Here is a 21,678-nt window from a genome sequence, read left to right as displayed (position 1 = left end):
GATACTTGAAAATGAACATTGGTATAAAAGAATCTTAATTATCAACATAAATACTAATCAGAGTTTTCAGACACTTGGAAAGAATTCCCTTGGTCCTGGCTCTAAGACACCAATACATAGTCTTAAGTTCTGTTTCCATTATGATTTCTATGTACTTCTGTTATTTCTTCTGTATTATATCCAATAGGCTCTACCACACAGAGGTCTAAGTTATTTCTCAATGGATAGACTTTTAAAAAGCAACTAATCAATTAATTTCACTATTTCTATTTTACCACAAACAGGTTGTCGAACAACTTACTATAGGTTAGTCTTTAAAGTCTTTTCCAATTCAATCATCCAGCACTTAATCAATGCTGATCTTGTGCTCAACAAGCTTCCAATCTGACATTTTGTGATTCCTCCCATGAAGTGGACTCAACTGTTGCCAGGACCAGGCCAACCAAGGCAAAACATTTAAGACCTAGGACCATATATGAAGAAGAAACCCCAGTTTCAAAAATGCCCCAAAGAGTTCACTACATTGAACTAACTGAAAAGCAGTTCACATTTTAAAGTCAAGCAGCTCCTTTTGGTGGAGTGAGAACAGAGCGCTCTGCCTTTTCTACCTACCAGGGTAACTCCCCACCAAAACTGTAAGCTAAATGGTAATAGGAAAAAATAGTTAAATGTATTAGAATTAGAACAGGGCTGTCTGTAAATCTTAAAAAATTGTATGTCATTCAAAAATGCATCCTCGAGGACTTCCCTCATGGTCCAGTGGTTAAGACTTCGCCTTCCAATGCAGGGCAGGGAGGTTCATCCCTCCTTGAGAAGTTAAGATCCCATATGCCTCTTGGCCAAAACACCAAAATGTAAAAACAGAAGCAATATTGTAACAAATCCAATAAAGACTTAAAAAAAAAAAAAAAAAAGGTTCCTCAATTCCTCAGTGCTTTCCTATTCAAATCACAAAATGTGGTTCTCACAAACCACTATCAGCTCTTCATCTTATTCCATGAGCAAAAAGGTGTCTTCAATACACCTACTAATTCCTACCACTTACAGTTTTAGGCAATTAACTTAATCTCTGAGCCTTAGTGTCTTAATCTGTGAAATGAGGATTAATAAAATTTAACTTCATTGGACTTCCTAGAGTAAAATGAAACAATATATACAAAGTACCTGGCACAGTGCCTAGAATGGGAGTGGGAAATACATAGTAACTACTGTTAATTATAGAAAGTAAAGCTTGGCAACCTTCTTGCTGCTGCTGCTGCTACTAAGTCGCTTCAGTTGTGTCCAATTCTGTGCAACCCCAAAGAGGCAGCCCACCAGGCTCCACCCTCCCTGGGATTCTCCAGGCAAGAACACTGGAGTGGGCTGCCATTTCCTTCTCCAATGCATGAAAGTGAAGGCCTTCTTAGATGGTGGGAATAAACAGAAAAGAGATCTCAAATATTATAGGAATTATGTGTTTTAAAAGGTTAAAAAACCCACAATTCTGTTAAGGCTACTTGGTCCAAAGGTAAAGAGACAAAAATTGACTTCTTAAACTTCTAGTGGGCAACCAGACTTAAGGAACAATTTGCAAGTCTAATTACCAGTTCTACACAAAGGATCTGGATCTGCCACCCAAGTGGCCCATGTATTGCTTACTTCGTAACTACATTCCTATCAAATTACCCAATAACTTTAAAAACAGGTTTAACAAATTTATGGTCCTACTATCTTGGCAAAACTACCCCTCAAAGTCAGTTATCTCCAAATATGCTCTAAGAATCATCTGTATCAGAATCAGCTTGTTAAAAACAAATTGGTGGAGTGAAGCTCAGGAATCTTAAAGCACATTTGTTTTGAGAAAAACTGCCCAAAAGATTTTAGCCAAAACACTCTCTATTAAATCCATCCACAGTATAATTTTAACCTCCACTTTCCTGCATGGTCTGCCACTAAAGCAAGCTCTGTTCTGCTGGTGTGCCTGAACTAATGAGGGAATTTAGAATGGGACCAATAAATATCAAGAAACAAGGATGTACTTCAGAGGCATAAGTTAACTACTAAAATATCTTTCATTTTTAATCAATGTGAAATTAACTCAGCCATAACAGAGAAGATGAACACAAATTCTTTAATGGTCCCCCACAGAAAAGCTGATCTTAGGAAGAATAAACCTAGTTCCATCAAGAGGTTTGCTTTAAGACAGCACACAGTGAAGTGTGGTCTTATTCACACATAAAAGGCTGAAATTTAACTTCATTTTATTGGAGACCCAACTCCAATAAAACATGCCTGGCATAATCTGTGTGTAAACATCTAGTTATCTAGTCCGTAAAATTCATTTTAAATACTATGATATTACAAGATTCTTTACATTCAAACTAGACTTTTAATGTTCAATAATTAATCACTTCCAAAAAAATCACTGCAGTCCAACCAGCAATGAAGAGCTCGCTCTCAATACAATATATATTCACAAGTACAGCAGTGGCTGTCCTAAAGCTGCCTGGGTCAACGTGATTGGCACTCATCTCTACTATTTTACTATGAAAATTCTTTATCAACACATTTGGATACAAGCAGAATAATCAAAAATATTTTTAAGTGTTTTAAATATGCACAACTCAACACAATCATTCAAGCATACTACTTCAGGGCCTAAATTCTCAACCTGTACACTTAGTATAAGCTACTCATACCACTACTCACTGCTTCACCAGAATGGCTGTATATTTTCCCACCAAAAGTAGGGCTATTGCACCATACGTTTCATGATGTCTGTAAAGAAAAAAAATCATTGTCTTGGTTTATATTTCCTTAAAAAAACAAGTAAATCTATAAACTGTCTTAAGAATTTAGTGAAATATGAAGTTGTCTAAAGAAATCACCTGTTCTTGTTAATGCAACCTGCAAACACACACAAGTCAGTATTTGTAAAAGATCATTTCCAAAATACAACTAGCTACAATCCTTAATACCTTTAATTTATATCAGTGCCCAAAATATTGGGATCAGAAAGATTTTTCAGGACTTCAACGTGGTTTTATAACTTTAAAGATGTGAAGAATAGTAATGAACAGTTTAAAGATCCCTCTCATAGAAAGAAAACACAGGTCTCATATGTCCCTTCAAAAGGCTCAGTGATAAAGAATCCGCCTGCCAAGCAGGAGACTTGAGTTCGATCCCTGGATCAGGAAGATCTCCTGGAGAAGGAAACAGCAACCCACTCCAGTATTCTTGTCTGGAGAATCCCATGGACAGAGAAGCCTGGTGAGGCAAAGAGTCAATCACAACTTACAGAAAGACTTCTTTTGTTTCAAGTATAGATTGAGAAGCCTGAGAAACTACATGTTCAGAAGCTCTGGCTGAAGGCTTTTGTCCTCAGCAAGTTATCTTGCCTGGTTAAACTTTTCTATGTTTGGAATTACTCAAGTTGGAGGTGTGTTTAAGGGAGAGGCCCAGAAGTCAGCAGGCAGGCAAGAGATATCGTATCATTTCTACTGACCCAAAACAAGGCCCGTGGGGGCCTGTAGGGGGCTACAGTTGTCCCATCTGTTTACTCCTGAGGGAAAAGAACTATTTTTAAAATGTTATGGAAATGCATCCAAGGGGATGCAATTGGAAGAAACTCACAATGTGGAAAATTCTACCAAAAAGGCTATGAATTAACAAATAAACTGCAAGGGAATAAAAATAATGGCAGGAGAACTACAGATGAAAACCTTAGGAAACTTAACCAATTGCAATGGATAAACTTTACTTGAATTCTGATTTGAACAAAACTTAGATGTTAATTTTGAGATGCTGACTGCATATATGATGATGTAAAGGAACTACTACCATATCAGATGTACAACAGTAGTACAGTTAAATTTTTAAAGCCCTTATCTTTTTAGGGATCTGTACCAAAATATTTATGGTAAAATGATATGTTTATGATTTGCTTGAAAATAACCCAGTGGAGGTGTGCGTATGATAAAACAAATCTGGCTAACAGGTGATACATGTCAGAGCAAGGAACATCCACTTACCATAATACCATGGATGTTCATTTACCATAAGAAAATTAAACAAATATTGTACAACCAATGATTATTCTGTCTAAAATAAGCATTAAGACAGTTTAGCTAGCAACCTGAAGGAATGCTTATTATATAATACTATATAATGGTAAATGAAGAAACAAACATACCAAAGTCAAAATTTCAAAAGCATAAGGTTAAGGAAGAAAAGACAATAGGAAAACCAAACTAAATTTGGGAGTTACTTGATTACTTTATCTGCTAGTTATTAGACTACTGTCATTAGACTTTGCTAATGAATTCAGCAGTAGACAGGGTTAATTTAAACTACCTAAGAGAGCTGAGGATAAAATAGTGGATAGGCCTAGAATAAACTAAATAATGCAAGCCTCAACTTAAAGCCATTCAGTTTCAAATAAACACTACACAAAATCTGTTTTAACTAGATATTCAAATATCCTCATTTTTAGGGTGACCATGTTTTTTACTTGCCAAAGCAAGCTACTCTGAATAAAGAAAGGAGATTAACAATCAAACCAGGTACAGGAAACCAGGTACCTGTATAGGATGGTACAGGAAAACCAGACCACTTGGTCACCCTATTTAGGTCTATAAACTGAGGTGTAAAGTTTGTTTGCTTATTTGTGTGTAAAGTGAATCACCTTAAGTCAAAATGAATTAGCCTCATAAAGACTAGAGACTGAATCCCAGACAGGCAAAGAAATTTGCCCAAAGTCAAGGTGTTAACTGGAGAGGCAGATGCTAGAAGTCAGCACCCATGTACCCTGAAACTCTGTCCAGATCAATGTACCATTCAGCACCACTTTCTTTTCTTTAGGTTTTTTTTTTAATTACATGTGTCCTGCTCCTTTTCCACAAAAAGATTCTCTTCAAAAATGTCTTCTTCAATCAAATAACTCTAAAAATAAAGCAAAAAATAATTCAATGACAGGAAGGTAAAGAATGTCAAACAAATGCTTACAAAAAGCAAACTCTTGATCAATCCATATATATATAAAATCCTGTACTCTAGATCAGACACTCTTTCTACATGAACAACTCTTCCAACTTTAAAAGACATTTCTGTGCCACACATGTCAGAATAAAAAAATTAACAACTCTTCCAACTTTAAAAGACATTTCTGTGCCACACATGTCAGAATAAAAAAATTAATAAAAGCATTAACTGGCCCATTGGAAGAAAAGCACACATACAATGATGCACCTAGTAGCCTGCCAAATGTTAATTATTTTCTGATATCTCACTGAAGAGGCAAGAACCAAGGCCTCAGAGCTTACTATGTTCCAGTATACAGCTATGAAAATGGGGAGTCTCCAGAGCAGGTTCTATGGCTATGAGCTGATTAAAAATATCTGCCTGGCTCCAACATACACAACCTCTGTATTATCCCATATAGCTATTAACAGAAGGATAAGCATATATTTCAGAAACATGCACTTCTTTACTTATTACTTAACAGGAAATTTGCCAGCCCAACTGCCTTTCTAATATGAAATTAGAAAATGCACAGACTTTATAATCATATCAACTACATCTGAATCTTTGACATTTACAAGCTAAATAACCGGCCAAATTGATGGAATTTCCTCCCATATAAATGAAAAATACCCCCATAATTACGAAGATTAAAGCATAAGGCTCAAAGTCTGTTACTTAACAGGTACTCAAAAAAAAAAAAAAAAACACCAGGGAAGCTCTTGTCTTAATTTTTATATTGGAGTACAGTTGATTTGCAGTGTCGTGTTCATTTCGGGTGTAGAGCAAAGTGATTTAGTTATACATACACATGTCTATTTTTTTTTTTTCATATTCTTTTCCCATATAGAGGAAGCTGGTATTCTTTCTACCTAAAGGTTTAGCTCAATGGCCAAATAGATAACAACTTATTTTTATTTCTCTTTTGGTCATGTGGCCTTGTGGGATCTTAGTTCCCAGACCAAGGATGGAACCCAGGTCCAGGCAGTGAGACTGCAGAATCCCACCCACTGGACAGCGAGGGAATTTCTGATACAAACTATTTTTAAAGCAACTGATGACTATACTCACAGTCTTGGTAAAATCTGTAAAGATTTCTCTCCTGGGTCATCAGTTAACCCCAAAACTGCATGAAAGTATGCAATCAAAGTAAGCATAGATTACAAAATAACATTGGCAGATCTATTTTTCCAAATTATATTATGAAAGGATATTCAACTAATCAATCATTGATCCAATAATCCCTCAAAGAGCTACATTTTAAAAACTGTTTTATTTCCTCACCACTTCCATAATGTGTATGCCTCCCATGTAAGCTTCCAGGAGGGTCAGATTGTGTCTCATACATATAGTATTCAGAATAGGTAGAAGGGTGCCTTACATAAATGTGCTCAATAAATATTTGTGGAATGAAAAGCTAATATGGTTCCCTTAATGGCTTTTTAAAAAATACTTTAATGACAGGATCTTTTAATTTCAAAACATTAAAATGTAAAAGGTTCATAACAAGAGCTACAAAAGAAGCTGCTGTTCATTAGAAGTACTGTAGGTAAAATAGAACTGCAATTTCCTATGAAAGAAAATTTTAAAAAATAAACAAAACACCTGGACAATGAGCACCTCAAAACAGGAAAGCACTATGGATTCCATTTCCAGACACAACTTACCTTTTTGGACCTTCCTTTTGCAGATTTGAAATCCAGATTCTCACACAATCACTGCCCTTCACTTCTGTTTGATTCAATAGCATACACACTACTGACCATACATTCTGTCTTGCTAATAAATACATCAGTAGAAAGCACACTGGTCTTATTCTGCTTTCTGTTTTATGAAAACAAAAGTGCAAAAGTCCTAACTCAAAATTCTTTATAAATAGAAAACTAAAAAAAATTTTTGAGAAGTGTTTGCAGTAAAGGCTCCCATCTTTTCCCATACTTCTATTATGTATGTCTTCCCCAAACGAGGACGATTCTTGTGTCTTGATGGGAGGGCAAGCAGTTAAAAGTAAAACACACTAAAATAAGCCATATCTAAACAGGTGAGATGCCATCAGAGTGTGTGCTGTTGCAGGAAACAGAATGGAGAGCTATGAATGGGAGTCTCTGCACTTCATATCTGCAAAAGAAGAGAATAAAAAGGTTAACTTAATTCTAGACTCAGAACACAGTATCTTCACCTGTCTAAACCAAAGCCCCAAAACAACTTAATGTAAAAAACGAAAATGTGCTAAAGAGGTTTATGGGTGAACTCAACCATTCAAACTGTATCCACAGTTTTAGAAGTTAGTGTTTGAACACTTTTATACCACATCATCTTGATATTAAAAGTTAAACAATAACGAAAATCCCATCTCTTCTTTAAACTTCTCTTAAAATTTATCATAATTACCCAAATGTGCTTCCGTATTGAACAGTTATACAGGGGGAATGAGTTCTAACATTAAGAATAACAATCAAAGGGCTCACTTTGAATAAATGCTCTTCCCTTTATAAGGAGTGACAGTTAACCTTCCCGGAACCCCAATGCACACACCCCTTTCTCCAACCTCATTAAAGATTAATTTCAGAACGCAGCAATGTCCCCCACCCTGTACCCCGTACTCTGCGAAAATCCTTCTGCGTTTTGCATTAACCCACCCGACTCAGTGTGGGTGAGCCAGTGTCAGGTGTGAAAGAAGGCTGGGACTGGGGGCGGGGTGGGGGGCGAGACCCGGGAGCCCCTCAAGCACTCGCGCCTCCCACCTGGCGGCACACCTGCCTCCAGGCGCCCACCTGGGGCAGGGATCGGCCCTTCGCGGCCCCGCGCGCCGGCCCCACTCAGAGCGCGCGCCACGCGCCGCGCGGTACCCGAGGGCGGCGCAGGCGGCGGGGCGCCTGAGAGGCGGGAGCCCGGTGTAAAGGGGCAGCCCGGGCTCGCTCCCTCTCCGGGGACCCAGCGGGCCGGGGCGTCCCGGGGGGCTGCTGGGGGCGGGCACGGTACCTTTTGGACAAATCCATGAGGACCCCGGAGAAGAGCTTCTCCCCGAGGCGGAACGACACGACAAGCGCGTCCTCAATGATGTGGTCCAGCGTGACCCGCACCTCCGAGCCGGGGATCAGTTGCGACACCGCGGAGTCCCCGCCTGCCGGCGGCACGAGAGCCGGGGCTGCTGGCTGGGGCAGCGGCGGTTCCTGGCGCTCCTCGGGAGCCGGGGGCTCCTCCGGCGGCGGTGCAGGAGAAGGTGGCAAGCTGGGCCCTTCCTGAGGCGCGGCTGCCGCCGGCTCCACTACTCGAGCGGGCAGCTTCTCCTCAGGCTCCAGCTCCAGCCCCGCCGCCTCCGGGCTGCGGGCGAGCTCCCCCGGCGGCGGTGGCGGCGGCGGGAGCGGCGGTTCGTCGGCCTGAGGAGAGGACTGCTGCCCGTCAGCCTCGCCGTCCGGCACAGATGCTTCAGTGGCCGTGACCGGGAGGGGGTCAGTGCCTGCCTCGCTGCCGGGGATGGGCTCCATCTCCGGCTCGGCCTCGCCGGCGCCCCCCTCCCCGGGGGACGCTGCAGTCGCTGCCGCCTCTGCAGCCACGGCCGCCATTTTCTTCCTGGCTTCTCCCTCCTCCAACTCGGGTTGTAGCGGCGGCGGCGGCAGCGCTGCTTGGTTCCCTAGGCCTTCCCCTCCCTCCAGCAAACAGTTTTGTCCCGCCCTTACCCCGATGCTCGTTATTGGCACCGCGCCATTGGTCCTGTCCTACACCCCTCCCGCACTTGTGACATTTCATTGGTCAGATGGGGACGTCTATCATTCAATCGGTCCAGCCTTCTCATACAGAGTAGGAACTTCTCATTGGCCAGACGAGTTGTCAAATGTCGAATCTTAGAGGAGAAGTGGGGGGGCGGGCTCAAAGGGGGCGGGGGAAGTCACAAAAGCTGAGCCTTGTACCTATCGCCTCTTTCTATTGGATGGAAGAGAAAGTAAAGTCTTATGGTTGGCCTACGCTCCTGCCCATTATCAACCAGGTTTTTTTCGGAGGTGGGATAAAGGAGGGAATCACGTGGCGTGCCTGTTCTTTCAAAGGCTACAGAGGGGAGGAGTAACGAGGTAATGAGGGAGGGGAACCGCTTCCCAAGAATCTCTGCGCAGAGGTCCTTAGAATAAATGTTATTTCTAGGAGCGGACCTGCTTGCTGCCGCGTGTGGGCAAGAGAAGCTTCTTTGGGAAGGACAACTAAAGTTTGAAGATAATTCTACAAACACTTTTTGAGCTCCTACTATGCTAGGCACTGTGCTAGTGCTAGGGATAGATGTGAAAGACATTCTCCATAACCTCATGGCAGCCGCTTCAGCTCCCACACAAGGAGTGTCTCCTTGAGTACTCTCCACTTTCTAGGAAAAATGCACCTACTTTTTTCAAAGTAGGAAAATGCTAATGAAAACAGGAAGAATACCAGGCACACTGGATTAAGCTGATGAATGTTTCAGAGACTAGTTCTGAGGCACTGCTGGACTTGCACATGAACAGCAGTTTTTCAACCCAAATTCACTGGAAAGTGGTCGCACCTGGTTTCTTGCTTCAGCCTTTATCGTTGCCTCGTGTATGCTACAGGTGCAAAAGGCCCCTCTCTTCAGTGTCCTAATGCCCCTACTTGTCTATTCCCACTTTAAGTTTCTTGATTGGTTTGTTTGGAAGACTCTACTGAATCCGTTTCTCTCAAAGTGTACCTCAGAGTGAGCCTTTTCTCCAGAAGAGATGGTAGGCACTGAGAATGCCTACAGGAGGAAAGGGAGAAAGGTTACCAAAATTAGGAGTGAAAAAGGGAATCCTAAAGACTCATCACAGCCAATACTTACTAAGCATCCCCTATGTGCCAGGCACTAGTACAAGCACTTAGTATAACACCTCATGTAATCCTTAAAATACTCCTATAAGGCAGATACTGTTAATGTTGTTTAGTTGCTAAGTTGTATCCAACTCTCTTTCCACCCCATGTAAGTGCACCAGGCTCCTCTGTTCATAGGATTTCCCAGGCAAGTATACTGGAATGGGTTGCCATTTCCTTCAGGGGAGCTTCCCAACCCAGGGATGGAAGCATGGCTCCTGCCACATCTCCTGCATTGCAGGCAGATTCTTTACCACCGTACCACCAGGAAAGCCCAACTGTTATTATACCTGTTCTACAAATAAAGAAACTGAGGCACAAAAAGGGTGCCCAAGGTCGCTCAGATAGTAAATTGCAGAGTCAGAATTCGAAGGTTTTGTATGTTTTTTGGAGGGGGGCTGGGGGGTAGATACATTAGGAGTTTGGGATTAATAAATACACACTACTATATATAAAATAAACAACAAGGACCTACTGTATAGCACAGAAAACTATAGTCAATAGTTTATAATAACCTATAATGGAAAATAACCTGATAAAGAATATATATATATGAGTGAATCACTTTACTATACACCTAAAATTAATATATTATCAACCAACTATATTTCAATTTAAAAAAAAAACCTGCAGTTTTACATTGAAAGGATTGAAAATGGGAAAGAAATATCGCCATATGCCCTATTTAAGGCCCTGGAGCTCTTGGGAAAGGCAAGTAGGAAATCCCAGTCAGGGCAGGTTCAGCATCTCCAAAGTAACAGAAGGAAATAAATGTACTGATCCACTCTGTACCAGAGATTTTCCCCATAAGCTCTCATTTAAAACCCTGTGAGTTAAACCTTCTCCCTGTTCTACAGGTGAGGAAACTGATCCCTAGCCAGGTTACAGGTCTTCTTAGCCATCACACAGATGGCTAGCAACAGATCCTAGAGAACTCAGGTCCTTCCAAGAGCATGATTGTTTCACTCATTCATTGAACAAATAATCTGTCTCCTGCAGGCTAGATCTTTTGCAGGAAATAGCCATGGATCCCACCTTACAGAGTTTTTTACTATGATTGCTTTTCTATATTTCAACATAATCAGTTAAACATAACATATATTTCTATGAAACTTGGAGACCCACACTGAGTTCCCACATTGCATAATATCCCACAGGAAGAAAAATACAGTTCAGGTCCTAGGATGTGATTACCTCTTGCAGTAATTCACTGCAAGATGCTGCAGTAAATCCTTTAAATTAAGGATTTATAGCAGGTAGTGGCATACCAAGTAACCCTTCTAAATCACCATTTTCAGCCTGCAACTCAAGAGTCTCTACTGGCTTCCTAGCCTCTTCTGCTTGTCCTTCAAGGCTCTCTCTGTTCCTATTTTATCTTTTGGGGTCTGTTCTCCCCTGCTCTTCAGGCTTTCTAATACTGGGGAGATCTTTCATCCATTTATTCAACAAATAAATATTCAAGGCCTACTACATGTCAGTTGGGGATTCCCAAGTGGCTCAGTGGTAAAGAATCCACCTACAATGCAGGAGACCCGGGTTGGTTCCCAGAGTTGAGAAGATGCCCAGGAGAAGGGAATGGCAACCCGCTCCAGTATTCTTGCCTGGAAAAATCCCATGGACAGAGGAGCATGGCAGGCTACAGTCTGTGGGGTCACAAAGAGTTGGACATGACTGAGCAGTCATGCATACACTATATGTCAGTTACCGGGCTAGCAGTCAGAAGGCATGCAGAAAGAACATGTAAGCATCCTGAGACTTATTTTTCTAGTTAGGGAGCTAGAAAATAAGCAATGAATAAATAACATGATTTACAAATTGTGAGCAATACCATACAAGAAATAAACAGGGTGAGGTGATAGGGAATAGCTAGAGGAGGGGCAGAGAGTGTCTCTTTTAGATAAGGTGGTCAGAAAAGACCTCGGTGAGGACAAGACATTTTAACCAAAATGCAAAGGATTAAGAAGGAGCCAGGGACTTCCCTGGTGATCTGGTGGCTGGGACTCCATACTCCTAATGTAGGGGGCCTGAGTTCAGTCCCTGGTCAGGAAACTAGATCCCATATACCACAACTAAGACTCAACAGAGCTAAGTAAATAAATATATTTAGAAAGGAGGAGGAGGAGCCAGCTGTTGACATTGCTGAAGGAACATTTGGGTCAAAAGGAACAGCAATTGCTCAAGTCCTATGACAAAAGAGGGCTTGGTTCACTCCAGAAACAGAAAGACCAGTGTGACCTCCCTGGCGGTTCAAATGGTAAAGAGTCCACCTGCAATGCAGGAGACCCTGGTCCAATCCCCAGGTCAGGAAGATCCCCTGGAGAAGAGAATGGCAACCTACTCCAATCTTCTTGCCAGGAGAATCCCATGGAGAGAGGAGCCTGGTGGGCTACAGTCCATGAAGTCACAGAAGTCAACCCTAATGAGCAAGAAATCTCTCTCATTCAATGTGGTTGAAGAGGAATAAGCAAGAAGATAAGTTAGTGAGATAAGGCTGGAAAGGAAAACAGAAGTCATTATTTTATGTACTTCAAATACAAAACCAAGGATCTGCCCTCAGGGATTTCCAGATCTACTGGGAATCCAGCTTTTACATGTGCTGCTCTATCCTAGTCTGCACTGCCTTTAGCCTTCTCCTGGCATAGGGTCAGCATAGAGGAGGCCCTTGGTACTTTTAGGATGGATAAAGTGAAAGTGAAAATCACTTAGTCATGTCTGACTCTTTGTGACCCCATGGACTGTATAGTCCATGGAATTCTCCAGGCCAGAATACTGAAGTGAGTAGCCTTTCCCTTCTCTAGGAGATCTTCCCAACCCAGGGATCGAACCCAGGTCTCCCATATTGCAGGTGGATTCTTTGCCAGCTGAGCCACAAGAACATGGGAGTGGGTAGCCTATCCCTTCTCCAGCGGATCTTCCCAACCCAGGAATCGAACCAGGGTCTCCTGCATTGCAGGCAGATTCTTTACCAACTGAGCTATGAGGGAAGCCCCTATAGAATGGATAGCCACATGGCATTTGTTGCTGAATTGAGAGAGGTTTTGATGAATGGTTGAAAGATTGGTCTGTTTATGCCACTAGAGCAAAATGCCACAGACAGGGTGACTTATAAACAACAGAAAGTTGTTTCTTATAGGTCTGCAGCCTAGAAATACAAGATCAAGGTGCCAGGACAGTTCAGTGAGGGCCCTCTTTCAGCTTGCATAATTCTTGTTGTATGCTCACTGGCAGAAGGGGGCAAGAGTGCTTTTTTGGGCCTCTTTCATAAAGGCATTAGTCTCTTTTCATAAGGGCCTTGTTTTAGTGACTTAGTGCTCAGTCACATCTGACTTTTTGCAACCCTCTGGATTCTTTTTTTTTTTCTTTTAACCCTCTGGATTCTAGCCCACCAGGCTCCTCTGTCCATGGAATGTTCCAAGCAAAAATACTGGAGTGGGTTGCCATTTCCTAGTCCAGGGGATCTTCGCAACCCAGGGGTTGAACCTATATCTCCTGCACTGGCAGGTAGATTCTTTACCACTGTGCCACTTGGGAAGTCCAGTCTAGTGACCTAATCATCTCCCCAAAGTCCCACCTCTTAATACCATCGCCTAGGTGGTTGAGACTCCATCACGTGAATTTTGAAGGGACACAAACATTCAGACCATAACAGATGAACAGTTGTTTGGTTGGACAAATTGTTGAAAGGATGGGTGGATTGAGAGCTGAGTGGTCGGGATAAGAAATCCAGCTGACTAATCAAGCGGATTCTCACTGTCTCAAACAGACTTTGATCTCTGAGTTCTCCAGAGTACTACCATTTGTGTATGTGTTCAGTCGCTCAGTTGTGTCCAACTCTCTGTGAACCCACAGACTGTAGTTTGCCAGGCTCTTCTGTCCATGGGATTTCTCCAGGCCAAAAACACTGGAGTGGGTTGCCATACCCTCCTCCAGAGGATCTTCCCTGCCCAGGGAAGATAAAGTAAAAACCCAAACACTGGGGTGGTGGTTCATGAAGACGGATAAATATGGCTAATTATGTCTTAGTAGTTTTTGTTTCCTGGGCCTGGTCTCTCGGGAAATCAAATTACAGACAGACAAAAGCATGGGTCATGGAGACTCAGGACAAAAGGAAGTAACTGTCAGCACGTGGTCGTGAAGTCATAGTGGCTGAATAAATTGCTCCTCTTGTTCTAGGCCTATTTCTGTCCAAGTAACCAATATTTCTCTTCCAAAATCAGATTGCCCACTCCCAGACCCAGATTGTGATGATAACTACTGACAGACATGTCACTGGCTCTCCATGTGTCTCAGCGGTTCTCAATGTATTAAGGGATCTCAGAATCCGCTAAAAAGTTGTTCTACGTACTGTGTTATCACATTTATATAAAGTACAAAAACAAAGAAAACAAACTTATGCTGTTACAACTCAAAATAGAGGTTATTCTTAGCAGGAGAGAGGGGACAGTACATCTAGTGACTAAAAGGGAATATGAATGGAGTTTCCTGGGACTCTGATATTTTTCTGATTTTCGTCTACTCACTAGTGATAAGGAATGTTCAGCTTATAAAAATTCATCAAGCTGTGCACATATGTGCTTTTTTGTGTATAGATTTGTATTACTGGTAGTGTCTTAAACAACATATTTATTTTATCAGTGTCTTGGGTCAGAAATTCGGGCAAGGCTTAGTTGGGCCCTCTATTTAGGGTCTCTCTCAAGGCTATAACCAAGATGCCAGCAGGGGCTGCGGTGTCATCTGAAAGTGTGACTGGGGAAGGGCCCACTTCTAACCTCACTCTCATGACCCTGGCAGGACTCAGTTCCTCAGTGGCTGCTGGCCAGAGGCTGCCCTCAACTCCTTGCCATGCGTGCCTGTCTGGAGAATAGTTTGCGATTTACAGCTTGCTTCATCAGAGCAAGCAAATGAGAAGAGCCATGGAGAAATGGTGCAAGGGAGACAGAAGTCACAGTCTCTTATAGCCTAATCTCAGAAGAGGCATCCTGTCACTTCTGCTGTGTTCTGTCCAAAAGCAAGTCACTAGAGCCAGCCCAAACACAAGAGGAGAAGATCATACAGGGGCAGGAGTACCAAGAAGGCGAGGATCACTGGGAGCTGATGGTCACCTCATTTAAAGGTTTTAAAAGATGAAAAGAAAAAATATTCTAGATGTTTCCCCAAACCTCCCCTCACCCCAACACACTCATCCACAGACTCTGCTGAAGCCTCTTATTCAATGCAGATGCTTTCCACACCATTATTACCTGCCCCTAGTAACAGAGCCTCACCTCAGACTGGCAAGTGGAAGGGGACATCATACTAAAAAGAATAAATCCTGGGACTTCCTTGGCAGTCCAGTGGCTAAGACTCTGAGCTCCCATTGCAGGGGGCCAGGGTTCGATCCCTAGTCAGCAAACTAGATCCTATTCAGTGAACTAGATTCTACATGCCACAACTAAAGATCCTGCATGCTACAAGGAAGATTGATCTTGCATGCTGCAAATGAGACCCAGCACAGCCATATAAATAAATGAATATTTTTTAAAAAAAAAAGTAAATCCCAATATTGAGGAAAATCCCTGTAAAGAGAGCCATCATCTATCCAGCTATTTAGTGAGCACCTATTATGTGCCAGGCTGAGACAGCAGCCAGATGAGCCTGGGTGAATCAAGCACATCACAGGTGGGCACCATCCTGAGTCATCTTCCTCCCTGGTCTCAGGTGTTCCTTCCCGTGGTCCCTGCCCCTCTCTGCCATGTCAACATAGTTCCTTCAAAAGAGACCCTAAGGGTACTGCTTGAGAGGGAGTGGTTCTAGGCTGAATGTCTCAGTTTGTCTGGGACTGAAATATTTCCTGTGACACAGGATGTTCAGTGTTAAAGTTGAACAGACCTGGGATTTCCCTGGTGGTCAAATGGTTAAGAACTAAAATCCTGCACGCTGCATGGCACAGTCAAAAAAAACAAAAAACAAAAAAAAAACCCAAATTAAAAAACAAAACAAAACACAAGTCAGTCAGGCCTAGCTAGGCAAACCCTAATGGTTGGCCAGACTTCATGCTTCATATCTTACAGAAATGAACATTGATCTTTGCAACAACCGAGCAAGAAAGGGAGCCTCAGAGAGGTCAGAGAAAGCTTCCAAAGCTAGAGACTGGGCTTCACAGTCTCCAAAGAATGCACTCTTGGCAACTTTGATCTTTTTGCTGTTTCTTCTGTTTCCTTAGCCATCCCCTGGGACAGGATCCTTGGGTAAATGGCAAATCAGTGTGCATTTTTTTTGGTCTAGCCTTCTAGTTTCAAGCCGACAGGTTAAATCTGACCTTTAAAGTAGAAAATCTAAAAAAACAAAAACAAAACCTGACCTTAGATTCTAAACACCTCTGATTGTACCCACCCCCTCATAATAATTCCAAGAACATTTATTTACTTAATATTCCTCTAGGTTGGGTTCTCCCCTCATGTCAAATGTGGTAGCTAGTGGATTATTAGATCCTTGTAAAGTAAGGACTTAATTTTATAGCTTCCTTAGCACAGTGCTAGGCCAAGTAATAATGTCTAATATTTATCAAGTACTTACTTTACATCAAGCCTTAAATCAATTAAGCCCTATGAGGTATAATCACATAATTATCACCATTACAGATTAGGAAACTGAGGAATAGAGAGGTTAAGTAAATTGCCCAAGGTCACACAACTAATAAACATAGGCATCAAAGAGTAACATCTATTTGCTTGTTGATTACAAAGAGCTCCCTGTGCCTTTTCTGAAAAAAAAACTATCATTTGCTCTGACAGACTTAGGTGAATCTTTCTGAAAAACAGGTGGAAACCTCAGCTAAAGAGGTTCATATGATATGACATCCATTCTTGAAAAAAACACAAACCCATTTTGATAGAATTACTTCTGTGTTATCACAGTTTCTCTCTGTCTTGGTTTCCTCATCTCTGCCTCAAATGATAACGATCACCTCTAACTCAAAAAAACAATCATCTCTACCTGGATCAGGGCTGTGAAGCAGCAACTGTTCTTATTATCCCTCCCAAAGGTCTGAAGGCCTGGGTGGGAGTGTGGAGGTCATTTGGTTCATCCAATGTAAGAGTTGGGCAGGACTGAGCACGCATACAATATAAATTCAGAGCTGGAGGCTGCCGGCCAGGCCCTAGTCCTAGCATTCAGTTCATGGCTACTTGTTTCTAAGCAGCTATTTCCATACTTATCCCCAGTAATTTCTCTCACTACACAGGTGCTGGGCTTCCCAGGTGGCTCAGTGGTAAAGAATCCACCTGCCGATGCAGGAGATGCCAGTTAGATCCCTGGGTCAGGAAGAACCCCTGGAGAAGGAAATGGCAACCCACTCTAGCATTCTTGGCTGGGAAATTCCATGGACAGAGGAGCCTGGTGGGTTACAGTCCATGGAGTCACAAAGAGTTAGAGATGACTTAGCAACTAAATAGCAACAACAGAGCTGTTACATTTGCAAATACAAACATAATAGAATATTCAGTTTTATGTTGCTTTGGTTCATTTTTATATCAAATTCCTACTTTCTGTTTTATTTGTATTTGTTTTTAAAATAGCAGAGATTCTTCTTAGGAAGGAATGTGCGTACAGCTATACATAGAAAAAAGCCCTTGTGACATCAGTCGTGTGCATCATTTGACCTCTCCCAGAAAGCGCAGTGCTTCAACTCAGTGATAAAGAATCAGCCTGCCAACACAAGAGATGCAGGAGACATGGATTAGATCCCTGGGTTGGGAAGATCCCCTGGAAGAGGGAATGATAATCCCATGCAGTACTCTTGTCTGGGAAATCCTATGGACAGAGGAGCCGGAGGGCAGGGGTTGGGGGGTGGGGGGTACACTTCATGGGGTCTCAAAGAGTCTGAACCCGACTGAGCACAGTGTCTGGCATACAGTAGACCCTCAAAAATATTTGTAGCAACCTCCCTGGCAGTGCAGTGGTTAAGACTTCATGCTTCCCCTGCAGGAGGCATGGGTTCAGTCCCTCATCTGGGAACTAAGATCCCACATGCAGAACTGCCAAAAAAAAAAAAAAGGTAAGATTCATAAACGAATGACTAAATGAATAGTTATTTCTAGGGAGTAGGATCGCTGTGGGCTCTCTTTTTCTTTTTGCCCATCTACATGTCCCAGTTATCTTAATTTTCTCATTTTTCTACATAGAACATGTTATTTCTTACAGAAAATGTTTAACATCTGTCTTCCGCAAATAAATGAGTGTAGAAAATAGATCCTGGGTAGTCTTGTCATAGGAAGATCACAAACATGGGCTGTCTGGATTGCGTGTGCAGAGCCTCAGGCATGACTCAGAGACTTGAGACTTGATGGGAAGAAGGCACAAGAGTTCCGGTATGAGAACCCAGAGCCTCCGCCAGCCTGCGCTTTCCATTCTCCTTTGGGTCACAGCACATCATATTTTGCCCTCATATATTTACTGGGTGAAAACAAGAAGCAAGTCCCCAAAGGGTTTTTCAAGGACTGTGATTGATTCGTAAGGAGCTCTTCGACCTTGACTGTTTCTGTGGCTCAGCGGTAGTTACAGGGGGCGCGGCCCCCACCCTCCGCCTGCCCCCGAACGCTCCGCGGCGACCCCTTTCCGGAAGTGTTGGCCCCCGTGTCCAAATCCGAATTCCTTCCACACTCAGCCCTTTCCACCAGGTTTGTGGCTGCTGGGGAAGAAGGCAACAGTCAAGCCAATTTAGTTGTCGTCCTCGCTTTGTTTGCTTGACCTTGAGGCACTTAACTCAGCAGCGCTCCTGGTGGGCGGGAGCCCAGTGCGGGGAGCTCGGCAGGCTTCTGGAATGAAAGGCTGAGACCTTGCAGGGCTCTTGGAGCCCGCGCTCCGTCTCTTGGCTCCGTCACCATAGTGACTTCTCTCTGAAGCCTCCACCCTGTGGTTTTTGCTCGATATTCATTCATAACAAGGCCACCTCTGCGTTTTCCACCCACGGGGGAACAGGCGCTGAGTACATTCACAGTCATGCAGCTGACACGCGGGGCCTTTGAACCGGGAGGGGCAGGTGGCAGGGCGGTGGGGAGCCGGGTGGACGGGAGGCAAGCCCTGCGGTGCGGAGGGAAGGGTCAGGGCTGGGAAGGGGTTGAGACCCCTTCTGGTCCTGTCCCCTCAGTTTACAGAGGAGAAAGGACTCACCCACAGTTTCTTATCATCAAGGGAGGTCAGGGCCCATGTTCTCATCCCAAATAACTTCTTGGCCTGTTGTGCCAAGCACTGGGGTCATACATCCTGGGACTGTCACTAAAGGTTGCCAAATATATGGTAATCAGATTGTGATGAGCCCCTGGTGAAAGGCCAGAACTAGAATTCCTGGAGGGAGACAAAGCATTTTGATTTCTAGTACAGATTTGCAAATAAATTAGCTCATTTAATCCTTAAAATTAGCCTGCAAAGTGACTGTCATTATTTCCTTTTAAATTGAGAAACCTGAAGCTTCAGAGAGTGGTTGAATCGGTCTACTCGGAGTCAGAAGTGAATTTGAATGCTACTCTGCAATTTACTAATGATAAAGAATGGTACAATAGCTCATTAGTTCAGCAATGACTTCAAATTCACTGAGATCAAGTCCAGCCATTTTCCTGCTGTGTGACTTTTGACAGTTACTTCACTTCTCTGAGCCTTTATTTCTGCATCGGTACAAACATGATAATAGAACCTACTTCATAGGTCATTGTGAGGATTTAATAAAGTAATGAATATAAATCACTTAGCACTATGCCTGACAGTCATAAGTGGTTTTTGTTATTCCAAAATTACAAAGTACTCTCCTGCTAGAACTTCTGGTCACAGACAAAAACAGAAAGTCTACAATCTTCTTCCAGACTCACCCAGAGCCCAAAACCTTTGCTGTGTGTCAGCCAAGGAACAGAGTACTTGAAAAAAGGACATTCCATAGAGAGGAAGTTGAATTTGGAAGATGCTTTTCATAGCTTGATTTTCAGTTTTCAAAAGATTTAGACAAGGAAAGAGAAGGAAAGAATGGAAATCTGTACCTCCCTATAGCCTTGCTGCCAATACTTTCAGAGCTGTGCTGCCCAGCAGGGTGACTGCCAGCTTTGTGTGGTTACTGAAGACATGAAATGTATCTGGCCCAAACTGAGATGTGATGTAAATATAAAATATACACTGACCCTTGAAGACTTGTGGGAGAAAAATTTTATAAAATATCCCATTGTAAACAGCAGGATTCTACTGTATACCACAGAGAACTATATTCAACATCCTATGATAAACCATAATGTAGAAGAATATATTAAAAGATGAATGTATATTTATATATATGTAGAACTGAGTAACTTTGCCATATAGCAGTAATTAACACAATAAATCAACATCAATAAAAATAAATTACTAAAATTCAAAAATAGAGTATCTTCATCTTCAATTACACACACACACACACACACACACATATATTTTTCCCCCCGCCCCCACCCCCGGCCCCCACAGTGCCATGTAGCATGCGGGATCTTAATTCCCTGACCAGGGATTGAACTCACATCCCCTGCAGTGGAAATACAGAGCCTTAACCACTGGACCTCCAGGGAAGTCCCTGGAATGACATTTTAAGTCAAATACATTATTAGAGTTAATTTCATCCATTTCTTTTCATATTTTTAATACAGCTACTAGAAATTTTTCAGTTATATATGTGATTCATGTTGTATTTTTATAAAACTGAGCTGGTATAGAAAATTCTAATTCTAGCTCAGGTGACCTATGTAGAACATCTCCTCACATTTCTCTCCTTTAATTGTCACAACAGTATTATCTGAAAGATATTGTTATCTATATCGCACTAGTAGAGGACAAACTTAGGGATACTAACCCTTCATTTTGCCAGATAAAGTCACCAAATCACTATTATTATGTACTATATCATTTCATAAAGAAAAGACTTCTTTAGTAAGAATAAAATTGAACATTTCAACTATATAAAACAGTAAATTAACCCCCACAACTGTCTCCCATAAGAAAAAAAAAAAAAAGCAGGCATTCTTATTATTTTGCAGGCACTGGGATAATATATACTTTATATGATTCATTTCTACAAAATCCATGAGATTGGTACTATTATCTTCATTTAACTGATGAGGAAACTGAGGCTCTGAGAACCATTTAGCTTATAAATTGGGGTTATAAGAACACAGGTTACAAGGTCCCCAGAGAAAGAGAACCAGGAATGGCTTTCTTGATATAAAAGAAGCCATTTTGGCCTAAGCCATTTTGTAATCAGCCTGGCTGCACTGCTTGCCCTTGAACAGGTCTCAGTAATCCTTGACTTTAGAAAACAAAGAAATGCAGGAGCAGGGAAAAGGCAAATAGTAGTGCAGTGGTAAGTCCTAGTTCCTCCTCAGGGGATATACATAATAATATATCTTTTAAGTTATGCATGAACAAAGGCCCCCACCCTGGTGGGGAATGAAATGATGATGTTGACCCTCCCGACTTCAATTAACTAAAGGGTAGACTGTGACCTTGGCCCCAATGCTATCGTGAATCCTCCTCTGCTCAAAACTGTTCAGGACTTTGCATGTCCATGGGGTCAAAAAAAGTGTCAGACCTGACAGAGCCATTAACACTTTGTTGTTTTTTTTTTAGCTTAAAACTGTGCCAGTTTTGCTGTTGGGGAGACACTGCTTTGAGAAAGATCCCCAGTGTTCTCCTCACTCGCTGCTAGTTACAATAAATCCTTCCTTCTAACCCCATCTTTGGTTCAACATATACCAAGAGCCAAGAGGCAAACCCATTTTTCAGGTAACAGGATTTGAACATTAAATGACAAAAATAATACATCTTAGAAATGAGTATTCTGTC

At 42.2% G+C, this 21,678-nt stretch overlaps 1 protein-coding gene across 14 annotated transcripts in view; it reads right to left on the bottom strand.

Moving 5' to 3' along the window:
* Positions 1-8,657, bottom strand: part of PWWP2A (PWWP domain containing 2A) — a 39,339-nt gene extending 30,682 nt beyond the window's left edge. For 11 of the 14 annotated variants that reach the window (XR_006268936.1, XR_006268938.1, XR_006268939.1 and 8 more), the window contains exon 1: positions 7,981-8,657. Coding sequence is in view for 6 of the 14 variants with exons in the window: in XM_043464816.1 (XP_043320751.1) it covers positions 7,981-8,564 (584 nt within the window). In the remaining 8 variants the exon portion in view is untranslated. Of the gene's footprint in view, positions 1-301; positions 6,625-6,665; positions 6,995-7,980 lie in introns of those variants that run through there. The other 3 variants (XM_043464821.1, XM_043464815.1, XM_043464820.1) reach the window with 3 other exon arrangements.
* Positions 8,658-21,678: the final 13,021 nt, after the last annotated feature.

Source organism: Cervus canadensis, chromosome 4 (genome assembly GCF_019320065.1).
Source record: "Cervus canadensis isolate Bull #8, Minnesota chromosome 4, ASM1932006v1, whole genome shotgun sequence".
Taxonomy (NCBI): domain Eukaryota; kingdom Metazoa; phylum Chordata; class Mammalia; order Artiodactyla; family Cervidae; genus Cervus; species Cervus canadensis.
This window is presented reverse-complemented; position numbering and strand designations above follow the sequence as displayed.